The sequence below is a fragment of the Eleutherodactylus coqui genome, chromosome 10 (assembly GCF_035609145.1).
Source record: "Eleutherodactylus coqui strain aEleCoq1 chromosome 10, aEleCoq1.hap1, whole genome shotgun sequence".
Classification (NCBI taxonomy): domain Eukaryota; kingdom Metazoa; phylum Chordata; class Amphibia; order Anura; family Eleutherodactylidae; genus Eleutherodactylus; species Eleutherodactylus coqui.
In genome coordinates this window covers 18,793,713-18,817,005 of record NC_089846.1, presented here as the reverse complement: position 1 = coordinate 18,817,005, position 23,293 = coordinate 18,793,713, and the positions used below count along the sequence as shown (strand labels likewise).

The window sequence follows — 23,293 nt, the reverse complement described above, 5'->3', positions numbered from 1 at the left end:
TGTGTTTATGCTACGAGCTTGGTTCTGGTGCTGTGTTTATGCTACGAGCTTGGTTCTGGTGCTGTGTTTATGCTACGAGCTTGGTTCTGGTGCTGTGTTTATGCTACGAGCTTGGTTCTGGTGCTGTGTTTATGCTACGAGCTTGGTTCTGGTGCTGTGTTTATGCTACGAGCTTGGTTCTGGTGCTGTGTTTATGCTACGAGCTTGGTTCTGGTGCTGTGTTTATGCTACGAGCTTGGTTCTGGTGCTGTGTTTATGCTACGAGCTTGGTTCTGGTGCTGTGTTTATGCTACGAGCTTGGTTCTGGTGCTGTGTTTATGCTATGAGCTTGGTTCTGGTGCTATGTTTATGCCATGAGCTTGGTTCTGGTGCTGTATTTATTAGTTTTATTCTGGTGCTTTATTTATGTACTGAGTTTGGTTCTGGTACAGTATTAGTCACTATGCTGTTCTGGTTTGGGTATGCTTGTATATTGCTGTTTTCTGCACAAGCAGAATACAGGCAGACCGTCTATCGGTGCAATATATGTAATTGATTAGTGCTATCTAACCCAAGGCGGGCACTGCCCACTGCTACCCCTGTAGCTTCGCTCCTGTATGTTTAGCCTTATCTAAATGTATTTTGCTCATTGCCTAATATTGACCCTTTATATTTGCGAAGCCTCACTTTTGATCCCCAGGTAAGAAGCTCGCGGTCAGACCGGAAGTAGTGTGTAAAATGTTTTATTTAAAGTATACAGTAACATTTAGTAGTTTGTAGTATATAAAACACATAATGTAATTCTCTATATAGAAACACATTCTCAGCGAGGAAATGGGGTGAGACCTGCACCCACAATACACCCACTGCCCCTTATCTGCCCCCCCCAAAGACACTTGCTTGTTTTTTAACACTCACCAACCACGCATCTGTCATCTGTCCGCTTCTATCAACCACACTGACCAATTTCACACATCCATACCCATGTTGTGCCAGAGAAACTTTGGCGCAACTCACACTGGACAGCATATATGCACCCGTACATGTGCTGGCCAAAATTCACGGACCCTGCACAGTGCATGGCCTATTCTCCTCCGTAAAAACGGACGGGAATAGGACATTCAGCGATCCTTTACACATGAACCAATCGGCCGTGTGAAAAACCGTTAGTCTGAATAGCCTCAGTCTGTTAATGACCCGTGTGCTGTCAGCAGAGTACATGGGCAGCACACAGCCCAAATATACGGCTGTGTAAACGGGCCCTAGCTCCTATCACGCTGCAGACTCTCTCACACTGATGCGCACTCATCGACACATGCACACAATACTCTATAAGTGCTGCTCTCATACCGCACCCCATAATGTGCCCGTCCCTGGCATGACGCCCACTTTTTTCACGCATGAAGATACCATTGACTTCTCCTGTCATGTATAAATATACAATGAATGCGCCCGTATCATGCATATTCACTGCATATTTGCACAATCCCATAGATTTCAATTACCAATCTCCATCCATAATGCCGACCAAAATAGGACATGCTGCGATTTTTTTTTCGCATGCATGAAAAACGCATCTCTGAATATCCCAATGCATATCCATGGGGTTATACCGACCGCACATACGCCCGTGTGAATGAGCCCTAATGCCTATGTCTCACCATAAGAATTCTAGTAGACAAGAAATATCTCACATCTATGGCCAACGTAGAGTTGTCAGAGTGGTTACATTCGAGGCTGCAGCCACACAATGACTGCCACCCATGGGAGTGCAGCAACCACTATACACCCATGTTGTAGCCACAGGCTAAGCCCGCCATGTATTCACAATCCGCAGGACCCCGACCAAGAACGAGATGATCCGGATTAGTGCGTTTATCTACTGGAATATAAAAAGCCCTACAAGACCTAAAAGCTCCTTCTTAGAAAGGGTCCAGATTCCCAGACCCTCCAGGTAACCAGTGCTCCTCTGAGACTGGTTAACAAGTTGGCATGGGGAGGGTCTTCCTGGCATGGAGGCTAGCTTCTATCCACTACACATACATGGGGCACCCCAGAGGAACAGGGGCTGTCCACTTTAAATGGGTGATAGAACTGTTTATTACCAGGCGCCATCATACCCACGTTTTAAGATGCCACCTGCTATATAATGCCCAATGATCTTCTATGTCTTACCAAGCAATAGCTTGTCATTGCAAGCTTGGTTCTCACCCAGACACCATCTTCTGTACTGCACCCTCTGTCCACAATCATGCCATCTCTTGTACCATGCCCGCTGTTTACTATCAAGGTTAAACCGAGTAATCTTGTAGATAGGATACCTTGTAATGGCTACTATAAAAGAATGATGTTGCAGCGAGCTATCAACTCTACTTAGGGTTCTTCACCAAGCTTGAGACTCTTGATAAAGGATTCTAAGTGGATTGGAAAGCTAGCTGTAACAGCATTCTTTTTTGTGATATCTACAAGATTACTTGGTCTAACTTTTTACTCTACTGCCTATCGCAATCCCAAACTTTTTTCTTTCACCAAAGCTGAACATTCTTTATCAGACACCACCTTGTGTGCACGACTCATACCCACTGGTGGGCACCATTTTATTACTCCATGCCCTCTCTCACCAGACACCAACTCACAGCATTCAGCAATGTCGGATTTCCCACTCTACACAGTAAGACGCCCATTCGATCCTCATGCCTTCCATCCATTACCAGACATCTATGTGCGTATCACACCCTGTGCTCATGACCAGACTCCATGATTCATAGTCATCGTCCGTCATGCTCCTTGCTTCACCCTTTAAATTGTGCCAATGCCTTGGTTTTGGGGGGTATGACATAAACTGGCTCTCGTCTGTACGAAAGATTTAGAATGAACTAACAGTGACTGTCTCCTCTACTAAGTCTCTGCTCACCCATATCCCATCCTCCTCACCAAGCAGTAAGGAGTCTTCAAGAAACCAAATTCACCCCTATCGAGGCGATACCGGGAAATTAGCAGAAGGTGCTATTGGGCACCCAGTTTGATTCCTGGAGTGACTTTTTGGAGAAGGAATACGACTGGGCGCCAACTCTATCTCTCTGGTGGAAGGGATATGGACTGGGATTTCTTGGTGTGATTTGAAAGAAAGGTACTAAAAGAGTCCGATTGTTAAAGTCAAACTTCGGCGGACCGATCAAGAGTCTTCCTCCATGCTAAAGCTGCTGTGGGGGCTGCTGGTCTTAGACGCCCCGGGAGAGACAGAAGAAAGAAGAGGATCTCCTCCTAGTGGTGATATCACATCATCCATAAGAATGTCCGCAATGGCCGAGTCTCCGGTCAGATGAAAATTCAGGCTCTCGTCAACTAAGTCATTCAGCTGGTCTGAGAAGTGCAGAGTGCCAAGGTCTAGGGTAGAGGGGTCTAGGGGCCGTGAGAGCTGGCCAACAAATCTTGACACCATTTCGGAGATTTGCTCCACCTTGGGAACATCTGTAGACATAGTAGATGGTGGAAGTGTTGTAATCCCATGTAGTTGAGCCTGCATTTCCAGTTCCTGCAAGACAATATTTCATGATAGGTCATTAGTGCATTGACACTACTATAAGGGCGCCTACCCACTGGCGATTTTTTTTCCTGCGATGCTAAATTGCGTTTTGCGTTTTTTTCTGAAGAGCAATTAGTATAGAATGTGTTCTTGTCCATTTGGGTTTTTTTTTTCGTTTCGTTGCAATTTTTCACATAGGAGCTGTCAGTTGCATATGTCTCCTTATTTTTCTCTTAATGCACCCATGATTGTCAATGGAAATTAACGAAAAACGCCGCGAAAAAGGTGCGGAAAACGCGCGAAAAACGCTGCGTTTTTCACGCACAAAAATCAGCAACGCCAGTGGGTAGGCGGCCTTAGTCTGTAATGTAACCCATTTCCTATAGACTATACACTGAATGGCCACTTTATTAGAGCTCCTGGCCCTTTATGAGAGTATCCCACCCTTCATCAGAGCCCTTTCACATTTGGAGATTCCCTGTATGGAAATTTAAATCGGTGGACCCGGGGCGCGGCATAGAATCACGTGACATGTTTTCTGTGGATCACTTTCAGTGTGAATCCGCATTAGGATGGGAAAATCCTGCAATCTGAGCGACTTCGAAGAAGCCCTAGTCATCGGTGCTAGACTAGCCGGGGCCAGGATTTCACTGCCAACCTTGTGGGGTTTCTTGTGCAGCAGCGTGGAGAGTATAGAGAATGGCGTGATCGAGGAAAACATCCAGAGAAAGGGGTTTCTGTGACTGAAAACAACTAGTCACTGAAAGGGGTCAGAGGGGGATGTCAGGAATCATTCTGCTGAACAGGTGCTGCACAATCAAGCAAACTGTAGCCAAATCTAATTGGCCCAGATGCAAAATTTTTTGTTCCTTATCGGAGAAGGGCTATAACGGCAGACAACAGCACCATTGTGTCTGAGACATACAGAAAGGCGACACTCCAGGGGGTGGAATGTTCAAAAATTGTATCACTGAGCAGCGGAAAAGCATCGCCTGGTCAGATAAATCCAGATTCCTGTTGCACCGTGCTGATAGGAGGTCAGAATTTGGCACAAGCAGCATGAATCGATGACCCCTTCCTGTCAGCTGCTTAGAACATGTCAGCACCTCCAACTAATTTACAGCAACTACATGAAGCTTCCTGTCCACAGGGGCCGATATTCCTGCAGAGCGATCTCATCACCTAGTGGAATCTACGCCACTACACACTGCTGCGGTTCTGAAGGCCAAAGAAGGTCCAACACACCACTAGATGGGGGCTGTAATAAAGTGACCATTCAGTGTATATAGAAATATAAAGTTATTTCCTATAGACGATGTGCGGCACACGCTACCTGAACACGCAGCAGCAGGCTCTGGTTCATGTGCTCCAGCTTACGCTGCCTGCCCTCCAGCTCGCGCACTCGCTGCTGGTCTTTCTGTAGCTTCCGGATGTATTCTACTGAGGCCTTCAGAATAGTCCCTTTGTTCCATCGCAGCTCCCTATAAAGAGATGGGATAATGAATGAAATAAGGACAGTACAGAAACGAAGCTCAAAGCATTAGGGGTAAGTGGGGCTAATGACAGGTCATTCGGTGGGATGTGATATTGCCCCATGCAATGTGATCTTCCCATTATATAATGGTTGGGTATTACAGTATGGGTGTCCATGGGCCATTGTGTCAGATCGCCATATATTATACAGTAGCATCTAAAAGCCCATAAAGGTCATCCATTTCTATTGGATTAGGGTGGGATCACTTATGTGCTATGTGAGGCTAGTGCCTGATATCACTATATCTATGGGTGAAGAGGACTATAAAGCCATAGGAGAAGGAGGGAAATGTGTTACAGGTGTATAGACTTACGGGTCACTAGATTTTGGGATGAGGGTCCCGAGTTCTTTGATTCTATCATTAATGTTGAATCTTCTACGGCGCTCAACTGTGAAAGGGAAGAAATGTATTCAGAGTCCAATGAACACATCGGCTAATATACACTGTCTTACCAAAAGTTATTGGACCCCCGAGCAGGAATCACCAGTAGTATTTATTTTAATATATTAATACTTAGTAGGGTCCTATAGCCCTATTTGCATTGGATCTCTGTGGTATAATGTCTACTAATGTCTGAAACACTTCAGCTGTTATTTCCCCCCATTCATCCTGCAAATGTTTGGTGACTTCTCTCAGAGATGATGCATGCTGTTTATGTTTCCTGACCCAACGTTACAGTTTGTCCCAAAGATCTTCAGTTGGTTCTGATCGGGGCTCTGTGCAGCCAGTCTAATTGTAGAACATCCATATCTTCAAACCAGCATAAAACAGTGTTGGATCTGTGACGAGGCGCGTTGTCTTGTTGGAAGTATGGCCGACCATTCCCAGAGTATTACCATATTGTCAGCAGCACATTATTGTCTAGAATGTCAGGGTCACCTCCGTGTTCATGGTTCTTGTCACTATAACAAACTGACTAAGACCATGCCATGTAAAACATCCCAAGACTGTAATGGAACCTCTGCTGTATTTTACTATTGGTAATACACACTCAGGCAGAAGGTGTTCCCATCATGTTCCACACTCAGGTACGTCCATCTGATGTGAAGATAGAGTAGTGTGATTTTTTTTCATGCCATAAAACGTATTCCATTGCTCAGCTTTGAAATGACGAAACTCCTTGCACCATTGTAGACGGTTGTTGCCAATGCATCTTATAAGAAATTGCCAGACATTTGCAGGATGAATGGAGGGACATACCAGCTGAAGTGTATCAGATGTTAGTAGAAAGTATACCACGGAGGGTATCCGATGTCATTAGGGCAAAAGGAGCCCCACTAAGGATTAACATGGGAAATAAATACTACTTGTGGTTCTTCTCAGGTGTCCAAATACATTTAATAGGACACAGTATCTAAAAACTGTTGCAAATGGAAATGACTGTGCTCCCTACAGCAATCACACGAATTAGGAAAGGTTGTAACATCTAAACGAAAATCTGATTGTCTGCTCTGATCATTGAATAAAGGTCAGCTACCTCTTATATGACAATTTAACAGGGAGGAGGCGGCTCTTGGAGGGACGGTTCGGCCGTCGTTGTCTTGTGGCTAGGAACTATTTGTTCGCGCTGACATGTATGGGCAGATCAGATGCGCCTCCAGACCTGATAGATAGTTTCTTGTGTAACCGGAATGCCGGCTGAGCTCGTCGGGCCAGTTTGGGTGTTGCTCTTATTGACAATGTCCTTTGTTTCGTTTTTGCTACCAACATCTCAACCTCTCCGACCCTTTATGGTTGCAGAGATCTTTATTGAGGAACCTCTGGCAGACGCAGGATGCAAAATGTTAAAAAAAAAGGGGAAGGAATATCAAATGGGTTGGAAATAAAAAATATTGCTGAAGGACAGAAATACGAAAGAAGAAGGAGCTGCTACAGGAGTGGTTCTCAGATGAGGAGGCCTAGAAAGGCAGATTAACCCTTTCCAATCCAATTTTGGATTCAGGGTTTCCTAAAAGGCTTTCTCTTTTTGCTGTTATACAACAGTGCCATCTGCTGGCTAAAGCCAGTGTGTGTACGCCACAGAGGCTCCAACAGCAGAGTGGCTGGCAATAGACGGTAAGAATACCCTGTCGGACGTCTTCTGACATCGGAGCTGTACAAGCTTCAATCAGAATGTAGGTAGACATCAGACAGTGGATTGGAAGGGGTTAATGTAGGAGTGAGGCATCATGTATACAAGAGCCGGGTGCACGGAGCGTAATGACGGTCCACAGAGTCCTTGCTATACTCTATCCTACCAGAAGTACTTGGACCCCCTATCAGTAGAAAGGATTGTGTGTTACTAGCATGTCACGTGTCCTAAACCATGTTACATAAGATGCAGACACTCGGAGGTGTCAGCCATAGTTTGTAACGGGAACTGTAAGCCATTGGACATATGGGTTATGCCGATGCACACAAGACGTCCATCATGAAGTGCAATGCATCAGCCCGTCTACAATGGTGCAAGTAGCGTCATCATTGGATAGTTGAGCAATGGAAGAACGTTTCGTCTTCACATCCGATGCAGCTACCCGGGTGTGGAGGATGATGGGGAACACCTTCTACCTGAGTGTGTTGTGCCAACCGTTAAGTACGGCGGAGGTTCCGTTATGGTTTGGGGATGTTTTACGTGGCATGGCCTCCGTCCGTTGGTTGAATGAATGTTTCAGGGTTTTTGTCCCTCATCAGTGTGCAGTAGGTTTTTGGCTTGGCTAGTACAAGGCCTATGATGTGGGTCAGGAGGGTATCATTTCTCCTAAGAAGACTTATAAGGCCATGCATGCTCCTCTGGGAAATATGGAAATAAGGAAGGTACATCTCACAGACACGCACGCATATCAACTTGTAGAAGGGCTCTTAGAATGAAGTCTTTAAATGTAAATGTTTCTCATGTCTCATCGTTCCTCTGCCATACTTACTCAAATTGTGATTGTCCTTCTTCTGCCGCTCCTTTATTACCGCTTTCACATCCTGTTCTGTGGAGGAGGAGAATGAAATAGAAGTCAGCTGCCGTCCGCCATGTTTTACATGATCCACAACATCACAGCGGAGTATTTCCAAAACTGCTAGCGTTCTGAACTCACCTGAGTATTCCTTCTTGATGTTGGGCAGGTCGGCCGGGCAGGAGTTGCTCACAGTGATGGCAGGAGTGGTCATTCCGGGGGCACAATACATGTCCAGGAGATTGCCGGACACGGGAAGCTGAGAACATATTACATGCGATTTCTTGAAATAAGGTTCACCTTAAGAGAATTCTCCTGTAAGGCTCATTAGGGCGTGACTCCCACCTCTCTCTATAAGGGTGCTTTCACACAGGTGGGTTTTCCATGCGAGTTTTGTGCATTGCATGGAAATAACCCCATTGTTTTCAATAGGTCTACTCATGTGCGCGGTGTTAGAAAAATTGCAGCACGTTCTATTTTTCTGCAATTTGGCAGAAAACTCGCCTATTATTTCCTAGAAGCGAGTCAAGAGTCTCATCGCAATCACATGAACATGCGACTTTAATGCGAGTGCGATGCAATTTTTTTTTTTAATTTCCCAATTGCAAAAACATGGGATTTTCACGCATATGAAAATTGTACGTTCAGTTATGTGATGTTCTCGCAAATCGCATCACACTCACATAGAAAATCGCAACTTTACAAGATCGATATTGGTCTGAGTTTCTTGGACCAATCTCACGCTCGCCTGTGCGAATCCAGCCTTAGGTGGCGATACACCAGCATATTTTGCGCCCATAATACGGACATGTACCCCGGCCTGACCGCGGGTCTCCTGACCTGAACTCCAAGCAGTATATAGATTCCTATGATATTCTGAGTTCGGGTCAGGAGACCCGCGGTCAGGACGGGGTACATGTCCGTATTACGGACACAAACACGCAGCCTAAATACTCTGGTGTGTCACCAACCTTAACCAGAGAGAAGAGATGCTAGTACAAGGTGTCTCCCACTCTGGCAGACTCGATGCAACCATCAAAGTGTAATTGTCAAGTTACTTGTATAATGCCCACTAAAACACTGACCCATGGTTGATTGGTGGAGGTCTGCTGTTCAGGACCTCCGCCAATTAGCTGAATGAAGAGCTCGTGGTGCTCAGAAGAGCGTTGGAGCCTCTTCTCAGACTTGAGATATTACATTCATCGGACACATGGCTTGAAAGCAGCTCAGTTCCATTCAAGTGAATGAGATGGAGCTGCTTTACCAGGCATAGCCACCATACAATGGATGGCGCTCTGATCACCCAAGCGTCGCTGTCAGCTGATCAGCGGTCAACCCCCACTAATCAACTATTAATGATGTATCCTGAGGATAGCTCATTAGTAGTTAAGTGCTGGAAAACCCCTTAAAATTTACCAAATATCATAACTAAATAAATACTGGATACCACTTACTGTGCTGGGTAGGTTCCCTCTCTCCACATATCCCATAAATTCGTCATTGAGGCTGGATTCTAAACTTATGATCTCATCGATGACATCATCAATCTAAAATGTTGAATAAGAACTGTTAAAAATCCATTATAGCATAGTATGTTAGGCTGAAAGGAGACAATGTCCATCTAGTTCAGCCTGTTTCCACCCCCCCTTGTTGATCCACATGGTGGATGGTCTTCAACCTGTGGTAAAACTACAACTCCCAGCAAGTCCTCGCAGCAACAAACTGGTATAGTATGCTGAGTATTTATCTATTGAGCTTGGTTCTGGTGCTGTATTTATCTACTAAGGTTGGTTCTCGTGCTGTACTTATCTACAGAGCTTATTTCTGGTGCCCTATTTATGTTACGAGTTTGGTTCTTGTATTCTAGTTATCTACTGAGCTTGGCAATGGTGCTGTATTTATCTACTGAGCTTGGTTCTGGTGCTGTATTTATCTATTGAGCTTGGCAATGGTGCTGTTTTTACCTACTGAGTTTGTTTCTGGTGCTGTATTTATGTTACGAGTTGCTGTATTGATGTTATGGGTTTGGTTCTGCTATTGTATTTATCTACTGAGCTTGCTATGGTGCTGTATTTATCTACTGAGCTTGGTTCTGGTGCTGTATTTATCTATTGAGCTTGGCAATGGTGCTGTTTTTACCTACTGAGTTTGTTTCTGGTGCTGTATTTATGTTATGAGTTGCTGTATTGATGTTATGGGTTTGGTTCTGCTATTGTATTTATCTACTGAGCTTGCTATGGTGCTGTATTTATCTACTGAGCTTGGTTCTGGTGCTGTATTTATCTATTGAGCTTGGCAATGGTGCTGTTTTTACCTACTGAGTTTGTTTCTGGTGCTGTATTTATGTTACGAGTTGCTGTATTGATGTTATGGGTTTGGTTCTGCTATTGTATTTATCTACTGAGCTTGCTATGGTGCTGTATTTCTCTGAGTATGGTTCTGGTGATGCATTTATGTTATGGGCTTGGTTCTGGTGCAGTATTTATTCACCGAGCTGTGCTGCTTTCTGCAGAACACAGGCAGACTGTCTTTCAGTGTAATAGATGTCGTTTTGTCTCTCAGGACAGGGAAACACCAAAAACATGTCGCACAGAGAGTCATCTAACCTAAGGCCGGCACTGACTAAGTTACTAATTCACATGAGGAAGGGGTCACCCCCTGCAGCAACGTAGACTAAACATATAGTATGTAGAGCTTTGCTGAATGGACATTTCTATAGGCACCTACCTCTTTTTCAGAATTGGAGCCAATCTTCAGCATCGCTAGAGGACTATTAGGAGCGCTACTGGCCGTAGGGAGCAAGGCCTGTTCAGGCTGGGGCGACGCTCCGGTAGAGGCTACGTTAATTGTAGTGGTACTTGGGGCTGAGGTGTGTAAGGGCACCTTGGTGCCCATGGTGGTAGAGAGGTACTGTTTGACCTGCTGCCTCTGGGACTGCTGAATGTGATACTTTGTTGGATTTTCTAAATGGGTCTGAACCTGAAACACACGGCACAAATGAGGACAGATCAATACACAGTTATTACATGCAGACAGACACATGCAAGCGATGACCTCATACCTGGAGGATTACATCACTGAACCGGCATTTCTCAGTATTACTAAGCACAAGTGAAATGCAGACTGGAAGTAGGAAAGTACCACACCTTATATGCAAACTGGCAGAAGTGAGCGTGACCTTCGATCTTCTAGTCAGTAATGGAGTCAATATAGAAATATAGTACAGAATACAGCCAGTAATATATCATGTATCCCACATAACTTTTCAGATTTAGGCTCCGCTGCACAGCAACTAAAAACAGCAGAATAATCGTGCAACTTTAACTGTTCCTTATGAGGTAAAAGTTGCAGGTCGACGCTTGCCACTATTTCACCATTGAGAATGAATTGGTGTTTTTTGTTTGCCACTTTGCCACTGTATAGTCCATGCTCTAAGTTACAATTGGTTAGTCTGTTCACCACAAATTAACCAACTTTCCCCTATAGTGATGCCAACTGTGCGCCTCCAAAAAGGTTGCAGTCATGTGGATTTGTAGGGCAGGACTACTGTTGGCAGAGCCGCTCAGAAAACTGTACATTCAGGTGATTGTTGGACTCTTATTCAGGCCAGGCCAATGATTTCATGGCGGCTCACATAACTGGAACCTCATCTGATGTGGTGGAATCATATTTGGGCAGTGCCAGACGTGCCCGCTCCTCACCCTGCACCCAGATAGGTGCCAACACTAAATGATTGTTTCTCATCTGTGAAATGAACTGTTATAATGTCAATGCTTAACATTCAAGTAGTTCTATCCGCCCTACCTTTAAGACCTCCAAGGGCACCTGTGCAGGGGTGGGGCGGCTGCCAGCATTGACACTGATGGCAGGTGTGGTTGTCGTGGCCATCTGGGCAGCTTTTTGTTCTTGTTCTCGTTTCTCCTGCTCCTGAGCCTGGGCTCTCATCAGCTGCTGCCGAAGGAGGATACGTGAAGACATAGTGCCCGGTGTCTGGAAGGAGGACTGAGGGGACTGCAATGGGGACTGACTGTTAGGGGGGGGGGAAAAAAGAGAGATTAAAATAGACTCCCGACCTGCGGTCAGGTACTTTCTGCAGCACTTTCCCCAGTTGTCATCTGCAGCACTGAACTGATGGATTGCTACAGCTTGTTCTCACAGCAGCTATGTGTCAGCTGCACTGATCCACGCACATCCTGAGCCTCAGTGTAAAGCATGGGGAAAGATGTTATACTGTAGCAAAAGAGTTAGGGTGCCATTGCACAACCGCTAGCGGCAGCCGATAATGCTCACGTTTTCCCGACAATTACCGGTAGGCACTTGCAAGGTGCAGGCTAACAATTGCTGCTTAAACCTGAGTGCTAGTGTCCGCCACGAGCACTCTTATAATACTTGCCTTAGGGCTCCTTCACTTGGGTGTGTGCAATTGTGGTCCGTGAAATGTGCATTTACTGCGTATTTGATGCTTCTTTGGGTTTTTTTTTTGCTTGTGTATTTACGGAGTTTTTTTACATGTGCAGGAAGACCCCATAGATCTCTCCTGCCTTCATGCGGAAATACGTACGTATCATTCACATTCACTGCATATTTATGCGATCTCATTGAATTTAACACTTTCCAATCCACTGTCTGACGTCTGAAGACATTCTGATTGAAGGCTGTACAGCTCCGATGTCGGAAGACGCAGGGTATTCTTACTGTATATTAGTGTCCGCTCTGTTGTCGGGGGCCTCTCCAGGATGTCCCATACGACCGTCCTGGCTCTAGCCAGCAGATGGCGCCATAGTATAATGGCAGAAAGAGAAAGCCCCCTAGGAAACCCTGAATCCAAAATTGGATTGCAAAGGGTTAATGGGTAATTTTGGTCCATAATATATGCTGCGATTTATTTTTTATTTAATTTTTTATTTTTTTTCCACGTGTGTAAATGTGGAAAATGCTGGTCTGAATACCCCAAAGCAAATCAATGGGGTTTGCTCTGCAAGTTATTCAAGCATAATACAGGGGGCAAATACACATGTGTGAATGAGGCCTTGTGCCTGTCCATGCTACGGATCATATGCTGTAAGAGTGCTATTACTAGTGCTCACAGTCTTCCAACAATTGCCAGCGAGCGTAGGTGCCGTCAGGCAATTAGCGCTCTTACAGCTTGTTAATAGTGCTAATTGCTGGGTGGCACGTGCGCTTACAAGTGCTACCCAATGGTTGTTGGGAAAACGAGTGTCTGACACTAGCGCTCATATAATAGCGCGCTGTGTGCAAATTACTGCTAATTGCAATTGCTGGCAGCTGAGCTTGTCAACTGAAATGATAACAAATTCAATATGTATACTAAAGGCCCCCTTACGTACTGCAACATGTGCGGGCCCCCTTACGTACTGCAACATGTGCGGGCCCCCTTACGTACTGCAACATGTGCGGGCCCCCTTACGTACTGCAACATGTGCGGGCCCCCTTACGTACTGCAACATGTGCGGGCACCTCTATAAACAGCCCAATAATTGAACACGGTTTCATGGAACATGTACTAGTTTGCATTATGATAAATGTCCTGTAAATGCAACTTCAGTTGAAGCAAATTGCGTAATTATGATATTTATGCAAGCTGAGCTTCCTGGAAGAGTCTTGCACAATTGTGTGATAAGTGACTATTCTTATTTCCTAATTAAACAGCAGAAGAGACAGAAGGTCAGTCCCAGTGCTTCTCATGAGCCTGCAAAATCCTAAGGGCCCCCATAGACGTTAGATGTAGAGCCCTCCATACACCAGTCAGAGCTGCCTGAAATAGCCAATTTTGGTAATTTCAGCAAACACTTGGTTGCAAAATTAATGTGAATTAAAGGGACCTATCACTGCCCGGACCATGGGCAGCATGCCCCAGGACAGATCTGCACGGTGCCCGCATGTAAGTGTTATGCTGAAACGCTGCGGCATTTCAGAATAAACACACTCTGATGTTTGCCTGTTTGACTTGAGAAAAGAGCTGTTGAGTCAAAGTGGCATACGGCGCTGGCTTCTCCCCACTCGCAGCATGCTGGCTGACAGCTCCTGTCCCTGGGAGAGACCTGTCAGTCTTCATGCTGCGGCCCCCTCTATGACTCTACAGGTCCGTTCTCAAGTCAAAGAAGAAAACTTCAAAGTGTGTTTATTCTGAAACGCGGTAGAGTTTCAGAAGAACACTTGCATGCGGGCATCGTGCAGATCTGTCCTGGTTCATACATGCTGCCGGTGGGCTCGGCAGCATGATCCTAGTGACAGGTTTCCTTTAAAGGGCAACTAAAACTTTTTGAAAACTTTTGATATTTCATAGCGACATGTCAGAAGTTTTGATCGGTGGGGATCCGGGTGCCAAGACCTCCACTGATTACTAAATGAATGGGCAGAAGCGGTCATCTGAGCATTGTGCCCGTTCGGCTCTTTCCATCACTGCTTGGAGCGGTGTATGGGCTCTATGGAAAGTTTGTGAAGCCCGTACACCGCTCACAATGATAGCCAAACAGGCACAATGCTCAGCTAAGTGATTTAGCAATTTTGGCAAGACTGGACAACTTGGTGGTGCATGGGAGTGTGTGCCTGATGGCACATGTTAAGAGAGACAGGATTGGACATGTTGGATTGTAAGATGCCCGATCCTTTGTTCTTGTGGCCATGTGTATGAAGGAGTAGGGAAGACCAGCTGTCTGTAGACCTCCGTCATCCGAACGCTGAGTGCCCCTTTAATTCCCTCTATCCATAAGGAATGTTCGGTTTCGCTGTTGTCAGAAGTTATTTTTCTGCTGAGTGTGCGGCTTATCTGGCGGCACGCAGGTATTATCAGTGCGCTGTTCTGCTGGATGTCTGGAGCTTATCTCTCTTTCCTGTTGACTGGCGCGGCGGGCGTCCTGCGTGTTACATTTTTGTGGATGTCATGCATTCTTGCTGTGTATCTGGGTCATGTCTGAACACATCCTGGATCTCATATCTCACCTAGAAGCGATCGGCTGGCTTTTCAGCTGGTAAAATTGCTCCTCGCAGGGTTCTAGAGCGGTCTCAACGTCGATATCAGCGACAATCCCGGACTCAGGCAGGATCGGGCTCAGACTGTTGGACGGAGATAAAATAGGATGGCATTATTAAGAGAAACGCGTCACTCCTCATCCCACGGGGGGCTGCTGCGCCGCCTGGAAGCGAATAATCAGCACCCAACCTCCTAAACTACTTCAAGATGGAATTCATCACCATTTTTAATACTTTCACTTGCCGTCAATACGATCCCTCAAACCGCTGCAGACTAATGCCCCTCTTATAGGAGCCCATTCGCGTTGGAACGAGTTTTTCGGCACGGGTCCACCGCTAAGGATCCCTTCTGATCAGCTGATCCCCGTCACCGCCGTCAGAGTGGAGAGCGCTGGAAGCAGATAGAGCTGGCTGTGTCGCAGCGGCCCAGTTTGGTACTATAAGCACAGATCTCATTCAGCTCAATGGGATCTGTGCCTGCCACATCAAACTAGGCCAGTCAGCGCTATCTGCTCCGGCACTGTCCATAACGGGCCTGGGGATCAGCTGATCAGCGGGGATACCAATCGGCGGACCTCCTGCAGATCAACTATTGATGACCGATCCTGAAGTTAAATCACCAATAGTAAAAGTCCTGGACAACCCCTTTAAGGAATCCTCTGTGAGATGAACAACCCGGTCTGCAGGCTGATACACTGTAGCAAATTTAGAAACACCGGATTAAGCCGTTAGAAGTATTGGGCCTCATTTGGAAATACCGCTAGATTAACTGGAGACCAGCATGCAGCGCTTCCAGTAAAATGCCGGACACCATGATGGAAACCTGACAAACGGCATTATAATCAGTGGGGTCTGTCAGGGGTTCAGCGTGGGCTGATATCACACCTCGGGCATGCTCGGTTGCCTGAGAATTCAGTTTAGTAAAAGGACAAACGATCAGCCGATCACTGATTGGAGGTACATCTCCCCCTATAAACAAGGAGATGTATAGCTGGCCTATGGGATCGAACGATCATTTTGGTGGTCATCAGTTCCTATAAATTGATTCTTGGCCTCTGTAAGAAAAAAAACCTGAGCACCCAACGACAAATGTGTCAATTGGCGCTCGTTACTTAGTTTACATGGAACGATTATTGGTCAAAAGAATGTTTAAATGAGCGAAAATTATCCGTTCAGTGTAAACGCAGCCAGCGATCAGTTGTTCGCTCTTCGCTCACCATTCATTTTATGCGGGCATAAAAATCATTGTTGGCTCGTTCACTAATCGTTCGGTTTAAATAGCGATCATTCAGTCGTTCTCGCTTATACAGCGAGCCGCCGATGTATCTGCCGGTATAACAGGATGCTCCAGCGAACTCTGACATGGTTTGCTGTAAACGGACCCTATTAAATAGCTGTTGGCTGAACACTGCGCTCAGCCGAGTGTTTGCTTGTTTTTACTGTGGAGAGGACAGTAAGTTGTTGCCAGACACCTCTGGCAGCGTCCCGTCTCCTAAGGGGAACAAAGAATTGAAAACAGAAACAGGAAGTGGAGCCGTGGCCCAATCAGATTCCAGCTCCGATTGTCCAGAGCCCTTATTTTTACTCTCATTGTCAAAACCAATCCCTCCCCTAGAAGTTGTCGGAGGGAAGGAAAGTTACTGTGTGATTGTAACGTGGATATAAGAAAGTGATTACAATATCAGAGCAAAAGGATCATTTATTGTGGAGAACCGACCCCTTGTAGGGAGGCTCTAGTACCCAGTTGTACCCCCTCTAGCTTGGATACAAGATGTGATACGGGTGGGCATGGAGGCTCTAGTACCCAGTTGTACCCCCTCTAGCTTGCATACAAGATGTGATACAGGGGGCATGGAAGCTCTAGTACCGTGTTGTACCGCCTCCAGCTTGGATACAAGATGTGATACAGGTGGGCATGGAGGCTCTAGTACCCTGTTGTACCACCTCTAGCTTCAAAACTAGATGTGATACGGGGAAATCGGGGGGGCGGGACATGGAGGCTCTAGTACCCTATTGTACCGCCTCTAGCTTGGATACAAGATGTGATACGGGCGGGCATGGAGGCTCTAGTACCCTGTTGTACCGCATCTAGCTTCGATACAAGATTTGATACTTGGGGCATGGAGGCTCTAGTACCCTGTTGTACCACCTGTAGCTTAGATACAAGATGTGATATGGGCGGCCATGGAGGCTTTAGTACCCTGTTGGGCCACCTCTAGCTTAGATACAAGGTGTGATACAGGCAGGCAGGGAGGCATACAGTTTCTGTATGGTATCCCGCGGCATATCGCTTCACATTTGCTGTAATTGAGCCTATAAATGGTGGAAACTAATAGGCTGTGGACGTTGGTGCCCAGATGGTTCCATACATGTTCTATTGGTGATAAATCTGGTGACCGGGCAGCCACATTAGTGTGACAATGTTGTGGGGGCTCCTGGGACCCCCTTGTGTGTGCGGCCGAGCATTATCCTGCTGAAAGCTGCCATGAGAGGAACACATGTGGCTGCAGGACGTCCTGAACATATCGCTGAGCTGTCATTGTCCCTCGTACCACTACTAGGGGGGACCGACTGTCAGATGCGATGGCCCACCAGACCATCACACCAGCAGGGGGCAGGTTTTATAGCAAAACTACAACTTCTTTTAGGGACTGGCTTTCTTTTGACAAAGAGTGTAAGTGAAAGCTACATCCTGATTGGTTGTTTTGGGCAGTTCGTTCACTTTTCCTTTGCACCACAGAAAGTGGAGCAGTTGCCCATAGCAACCAGTGAAATTGCTTCTTTCATTTTCCAGTTCGTCTTAGGAATCTGAGAGTTGGAACCCGATTGGCAGCTCCGGGCGGCCATGTTCTGGCTGTACTGTCTGTATACAGGCGGCCCATCGTTCAGAATATACTCATAGATTTACTACATCCAGCTTTTGTAGATTATCTCAGTGATTCACACACTAATAATATGGCGCAGGAAGTGCCAGGGTCCGGCGTGTGACCCGGTTTTCCTGCTCAGGAAACTAGATGCTCCGCGCTGCCCTCCTGTTCAACCCCGACAATAAGAGCGGCTTCACACCGGCGTAGCCCATCTGCAGAATGAGCTGCTTATCTTACTGCACTTTTTGCCCCCGCAGGGCATGTATATTTACACAGCACACAAAAACGGATCGATTAAAATGGCCGACTAGCGGTAGTTCCAGATGTGCTCTTTTTCCAGCGCAATCACACGGCGTTTCACGCATGGCCTTGTGTATTATACACACATTTGTGAACCCCCCTCCCTCCCCCATTGACTTCTATGGGGACCTCTGGTGTGCAAATACACAGAAATATAAAGTATGTTTTTTTTGGGGGGGGGGGACGCAACTGAAATGCACACGCAAAAAAAACGGAAATGTGAATGAATCCATTGAAATCAACGGATTCTATTCTCTGCGCATTGCGCGAGCAAATACGCCCGGCCTAACTCTTATATGGATTCATAAGAGCCTTTTACACCGTCTAACGATCAGGCGAGCCATGTTTGTGTAAATATGCCGCCAATCACAAGGCAAACGCTTGTTTCGCTGGATGATCACATCTTTCATACAGCGCCAAAAATCATCGTTGTGGGCTGGACATCTTGCTACGCGATCGGGAGACGTGCCGCGACAGCAGTGAAACAGGCCTGTGTGGGGGCCAGACAATTGACCGCCGATTTCGTTGACTGACGCTCCTGCCGTGCAGAAGGGGCCTTGTATCTATTACTTGTATGCAATCTATTGTACCCTGTTATCAGCCCAAGATTTCAACTTAACCCCATACATCTTTAGTTCAGGTCTGTACATACATGGGGCGACTGTATGAGTTCTGCCACTTTAATTCTTTTGCACCCCATAATGGACGTGTATGTCATCGGTGGGAGAGGGCAAGCACAAAATGTCCTACAGTATATACATATAGGGGGATCAAGAGCGGGAGTTGGCTATAACAGACAGCCAGGGTCCTACTGCATGTAAGTGGTAACAGAGAGAGGGAGCTCCCTCTGTAAATGTCATTGGCTCTCCGCTGTTATGTTATGAGCTTGGTTCTGGTATTGTATCTATGTATTGTCGTTGGTGTATGCTGTATTTATGATATGAGCTTGGTTCTGGTATTGTATCTATGAACTGAGCTTGGTTCTGGTACTGTATTTACGTACCAAGTTTGGTTCTGGTGCTGTATTTATGTTATGAGCTTGGTTATGGTACAGCATTTATTCTTTGTTCTGGGTATGTTGCTATCCTGCTGTTTTCTGCAAAAGTATAGTCCAGGCAGACTGTATATCAGGCCAATATATAACCTGTTTTTATGATGGGACAGGAGCAAAAAAATGAGACTAACCTAAGACCAGCACGATTTACAAAAGTGTTGAAGTGAGTTATGGGCCTGCTAAGGATCTGGGCATGCCAACATGTGTCTTTCCACTGTGGGACTACAACTCCTAGGAGGTGTCTGTGGAAGTCGGAGCATGGTAGCACAGCAACTGTAGGGTCGATCGTTGCAAACTACTAATCTGGAGGGTTCAGGACAGCCGCCAACCCGGATTCAGCAAAAGGCAGGAACGCATGTTACTTTAATAGCACAGGGGGACAAGCTACTGCCTGACAGACACCTCAGATATGGGGGACAGACATCCAGATACAGTCTGACAGTCCCCATAGACATTAGGTGCTTGTGCCTCCTAATTCGTTTGTTGCTCATAGCCGGGCGCATAAGTAAGCAATTACCACTATGGCCAGCACCTTCCCCCAAGCATCAAATGGCTGACAACAGGGAACAATAGATTGCATTCAAATGCACAGTAAATGCTAATTAAAGGACTTTTCCCAGAATTGATACTTATCACCCATCCACAGGATAAGCCTCTGATCCTGAGAACAGGGGTCTCCTGTAGCCTGTTTGAATGGAGCAGCCATCATGCTTGCACACTGCCGCTCTATTAGTCTATGGGACTGGTGGAGATATTGGAGCGCTCAGTCCCATAGACTCTGAATGAAGCGCTCAACCAGCGCTTCATTAAATGCTAAACACGGACAGACAGCAACAGGGGGCCGCCCGACAGAATGGCGTCTGATATGAAAGTGCGTATAAAGCGTTTATGGAGAGCAGACAGCGGTGGCGCGTTTCATCAGTGGCGACGTTCATGCACAGCTGTCACCTCATAGAGCGCCTCCATCAGCTCATGACCAGGGAACCGCGTAAGGAGCGGAATATCAGCTTCAACGCATTGGAAACGACGATCCCTTGATCCACGCGGACGAGCTGATTGAGACGCTCTTTATCATGTGGTGTGACGGCTGTGCGTGGCCGTCCGGAACGTGGCTTACCCTCACACTGGGCAATTATCCCCCAAATTATCGCTGGAAACAGCGGGGCGATAATCATCCTGGGTACAAGCGGTGCCAACAGGACACTGAGCCACAAATTGCGCACTTGTTGGAGTCGCTTGGATATTAGCACACCTTAAAACCAAGTGATTGTCGGCCATGTAAACAGGAGTCACTCATCTATGAACTGCCTGTTTACTGAGAGTGGAGGCCGGCGGGCTGGAACGATTCCTGGCGCATTTCGCCTCCATTCACTTGAGTGACTAAGACTCTTGTGTAAAGCACAGGAGCGATAATCGCTGGTATGGCGGTTGGGCGCTAATGCGCCTGACACTTATACCATGTAGAGGTACCTTTAACTGTAGCTGTCGTCACTGTTGGGGCGCGCCACCCACCACCTCGTTGAGCTAACAGACACTATTTGGTCTCCGTAAACGTTCAGCAAGCGCCAAATGTCAATAGTTGCAATTTTTTCCACGTGGAGAAATTCAATGACGCACCTTTGCTTTACACGCACAGACATCCCAGACGCCATTTTGTCAGACCGCCCCTCCGCTACCATCTGTCACACTGCAACAAAATTTACCGGATATTGGCGGGAAGGTTCAAACTCTTTTGCCATACCGCCAACATCCGCTTCTGACGTTGTGGGCGATAGGAGCCATTCGTTTTGCAACGACCCTTGTAATGTTTTACCGCTTGCCGCCATTTCTACCGTTCATCATTCTGGAGTGGGAGACTAGAGGGCGACTGTTTGGCCCTTTCTCCAGCGTGCCGGGGGCCATCACACTGTGACAACACAGACTTTGGCGGAGTTGCACAACTTGGAGGCAGAGGAGGGGGTGGCGGGCACGGTCCTGCTTATGTCAGCCATTCTTCTCTTGTAGAAGGGGGGTTAGGTAGAACAATTAACCTTATCATATAACCTCGGGATTGCTAACACAAGCCTCAGATCTGAGGCATAGAATGACTGTGCCTACAGTTAACCCATACCATACCACTGACTACCATGCCCGGCGCGGGTATTAATAGGTCAGAATGGATATGCCCATGTGTTTTCAACCACGGCTTGTTTCTGAATGACTAAGCAAAAGCCGAGTATTGCTCCATCCCACCGCTCGCCAACGTCTCTGCCCAATCTCTGCATGAAATACCCTCCCCTCTCCAAACACACACACTGCCCACGCAAAGCCTCCTCCAGGACCACGATGCCAAACAACAAGATGGCTAGCCTGTGCCCCTCAATGCAGACGCAAACACAACCATGCCTCCCCCCCTTCCTCCAAATACTGCTATTCTATAAACACATAACATCCCAACATCTACAGTGCTCATCGCCCACTTCTACCTGGGGCACAAGCCCCGCCATACACACGGACTACCCAGTAATTGCACTAGGTTGCAAAAAGTTGAACTCCATAGTGCATTCATACGGGGTAGATGGGATGCGTTAAAAAAAAAAAACGAATTGGAAAAAAAACACGGCGAAAACGCACGTTTTTTTCCCCCCAAAAACATTTTATTATTTGCCGCCCCGTGTAAATGCAGCCTATTATTTCGCCTTTTGTTACCTGAGCAGCTGGATGCTGTCAGCGCTGGATCCCACCAGGACATAGACTGTGTGCTGTGGGTTGTCGTGCACTTTGGGGGTCTCACAGCCTATATCATGAGACATCGCTGGAGAGTTCCAGAATTCGGAGGGTCCCTGTCACTCCGATGGGTTAGGCCCCCTCTTGATCGACTTTTAGGCGCTCGTCCTCTTCCTAGGTTTTTTTCGCCCCACTCTTAGGATACGGTATGAATTATCGGATGCCTTGTCGCCGTTCCCTTCGTCTCCTTATTAAGTGGCGCCTATTTCGGCTCTGGCACTGTTACCTAATATGCCGCTCAGTCTCCTTCTCCCTGTTTTCTACTATGTGCTCAGTTCATACTGTACTTCCCATAACTGGAGCAAAACAAGCCCCCCTCCTTCCTTGCTCTCTGCCGCCTCCTCTCTCTCCCCCTCCCTCTGGCTGAGCTCACCCCTTGCACCCTTGCTATCCTGAATCAGGTGTATTCTTGCAGGCGCCTCTTCCCATGGCCTGCTGGACGCCTCTGGCATGTGAAGGGTTGATGGATGACTCATAGACTAGGGAAATTCCGCAGCAAGCATGGGCTGACATAGGGACAATGGGGTGGCCAATCAGTGGCCATCAGGAGGCGCACGTCATCGGTTAACCCTGCGCTGCCTGTAAACACAGACTGACGTAAACTGCGAGAAATCCACCGTATTTATATCTGCGCCGCTCTTAAATATTGACCGCTCTTCTGAGTGCTCAGATTTTCCATCAGGTTCTTACGAAACCTCTCATGCGCTCTGGAAACTATCGCCTCGCCCGCCGGTGGGGACTACAACTCCCATCATCCGCAGCACGCTGGCGCTTGTAGTGTCACTACGGCTGCGGCGCCATAGGGACTTTTTGTCTCGCGGACATTTCTGTGCCACAGTGTTACCCCTATAGGGGCGTGAATCCCGCACCGGTTAAAACCGGCACTTGAAAACCGCGAGAGTAAATTCGCAACGAAAAAGCTTTCTGCTGCGGAATTACGGACGTCCGGCGGAATCGTTGTTGCGGATTTTTAACATAAAGGAGATGTAATTCCACAATTAAAGTTTGCGGAATAAAACGGGAAAAAATATTGCAAGACTTTCCGCAGAACGCATTCGCAGTTAAAAACGGAACGAAATCGGCATTGGCACTGCATCCTGCGGACAGCTCCGCCCGGTGTGAACGGTCCCATAGGCTTCAGACCACCCTTTAAAATGCTTGTTGTAGTAGTCTTCAATCTCTAAAGCCGACTTCGCGAAGTGGAGTTGTGCGCGTCTCGGCACAATATATTTGCGCACTGAACGAGGCTTTTTTGCACGCGCAGCGGTGTAGCTCGCTGCACTTATTCTGCCCGCAGGGCATCTTCATTTGCGCACGGCAATTGGAATCGCTAATGAGTTCCAAATGTG

The 23,293-nt window shown here is 46.9% G+C and overlaps 1 protein-coding gene across 2 annotated transcripts; it reads right to left on the bottom strand.

Moving 5' to 3' along the window:
- Positions 1 to 706: 706 nt before the first annotated feature.
- TFE3 (transcription factor binding to IGHM enhancer 3) lies at positions 707 to 22,334 on the bottom strand. 2 transcript variants are annotated; one of them, XM_066580449.1, is made up of 10 exons: positions 21,867 to 22,316; positions 14,928 to 15,041; positions 11,769 to 11,991; positions 10,692 to 10,943; positions 9,419 to 9,511; positions 8,106 to 8,223; positions 7,941 to 7,997; positions 5,353 to 5,428; positions 4,839 to 4,986; positions 707 to 3,514 (listed from the first exon to the last, which is right to left on the bottom strand). In XM_066580449.1, the coding sequence occupies exons 1-10, from the start codon at positions 21,968 to 21,970 to the stop codon at positions 3,155 to 3,157; spliced, it is 1,545 nt and encodes a 514-aa protein (XP_066436546.1). In that variant the 5' UTR covers positions 21,971 to 22,316; the 3' UTR covers positions 707 to 3,154. The 2 variants fall into 2 exon arrangements, with proteins under 2 accessions (XP_066436546.1, XP_066436545.1); XM_066580448.1 differs by having other exon boundaries at positions 7,941 to 8,223; positions 21,867 to 22,334.
- Positions 22,335 to 23,293: the final 959 nt, after the last annotated feature.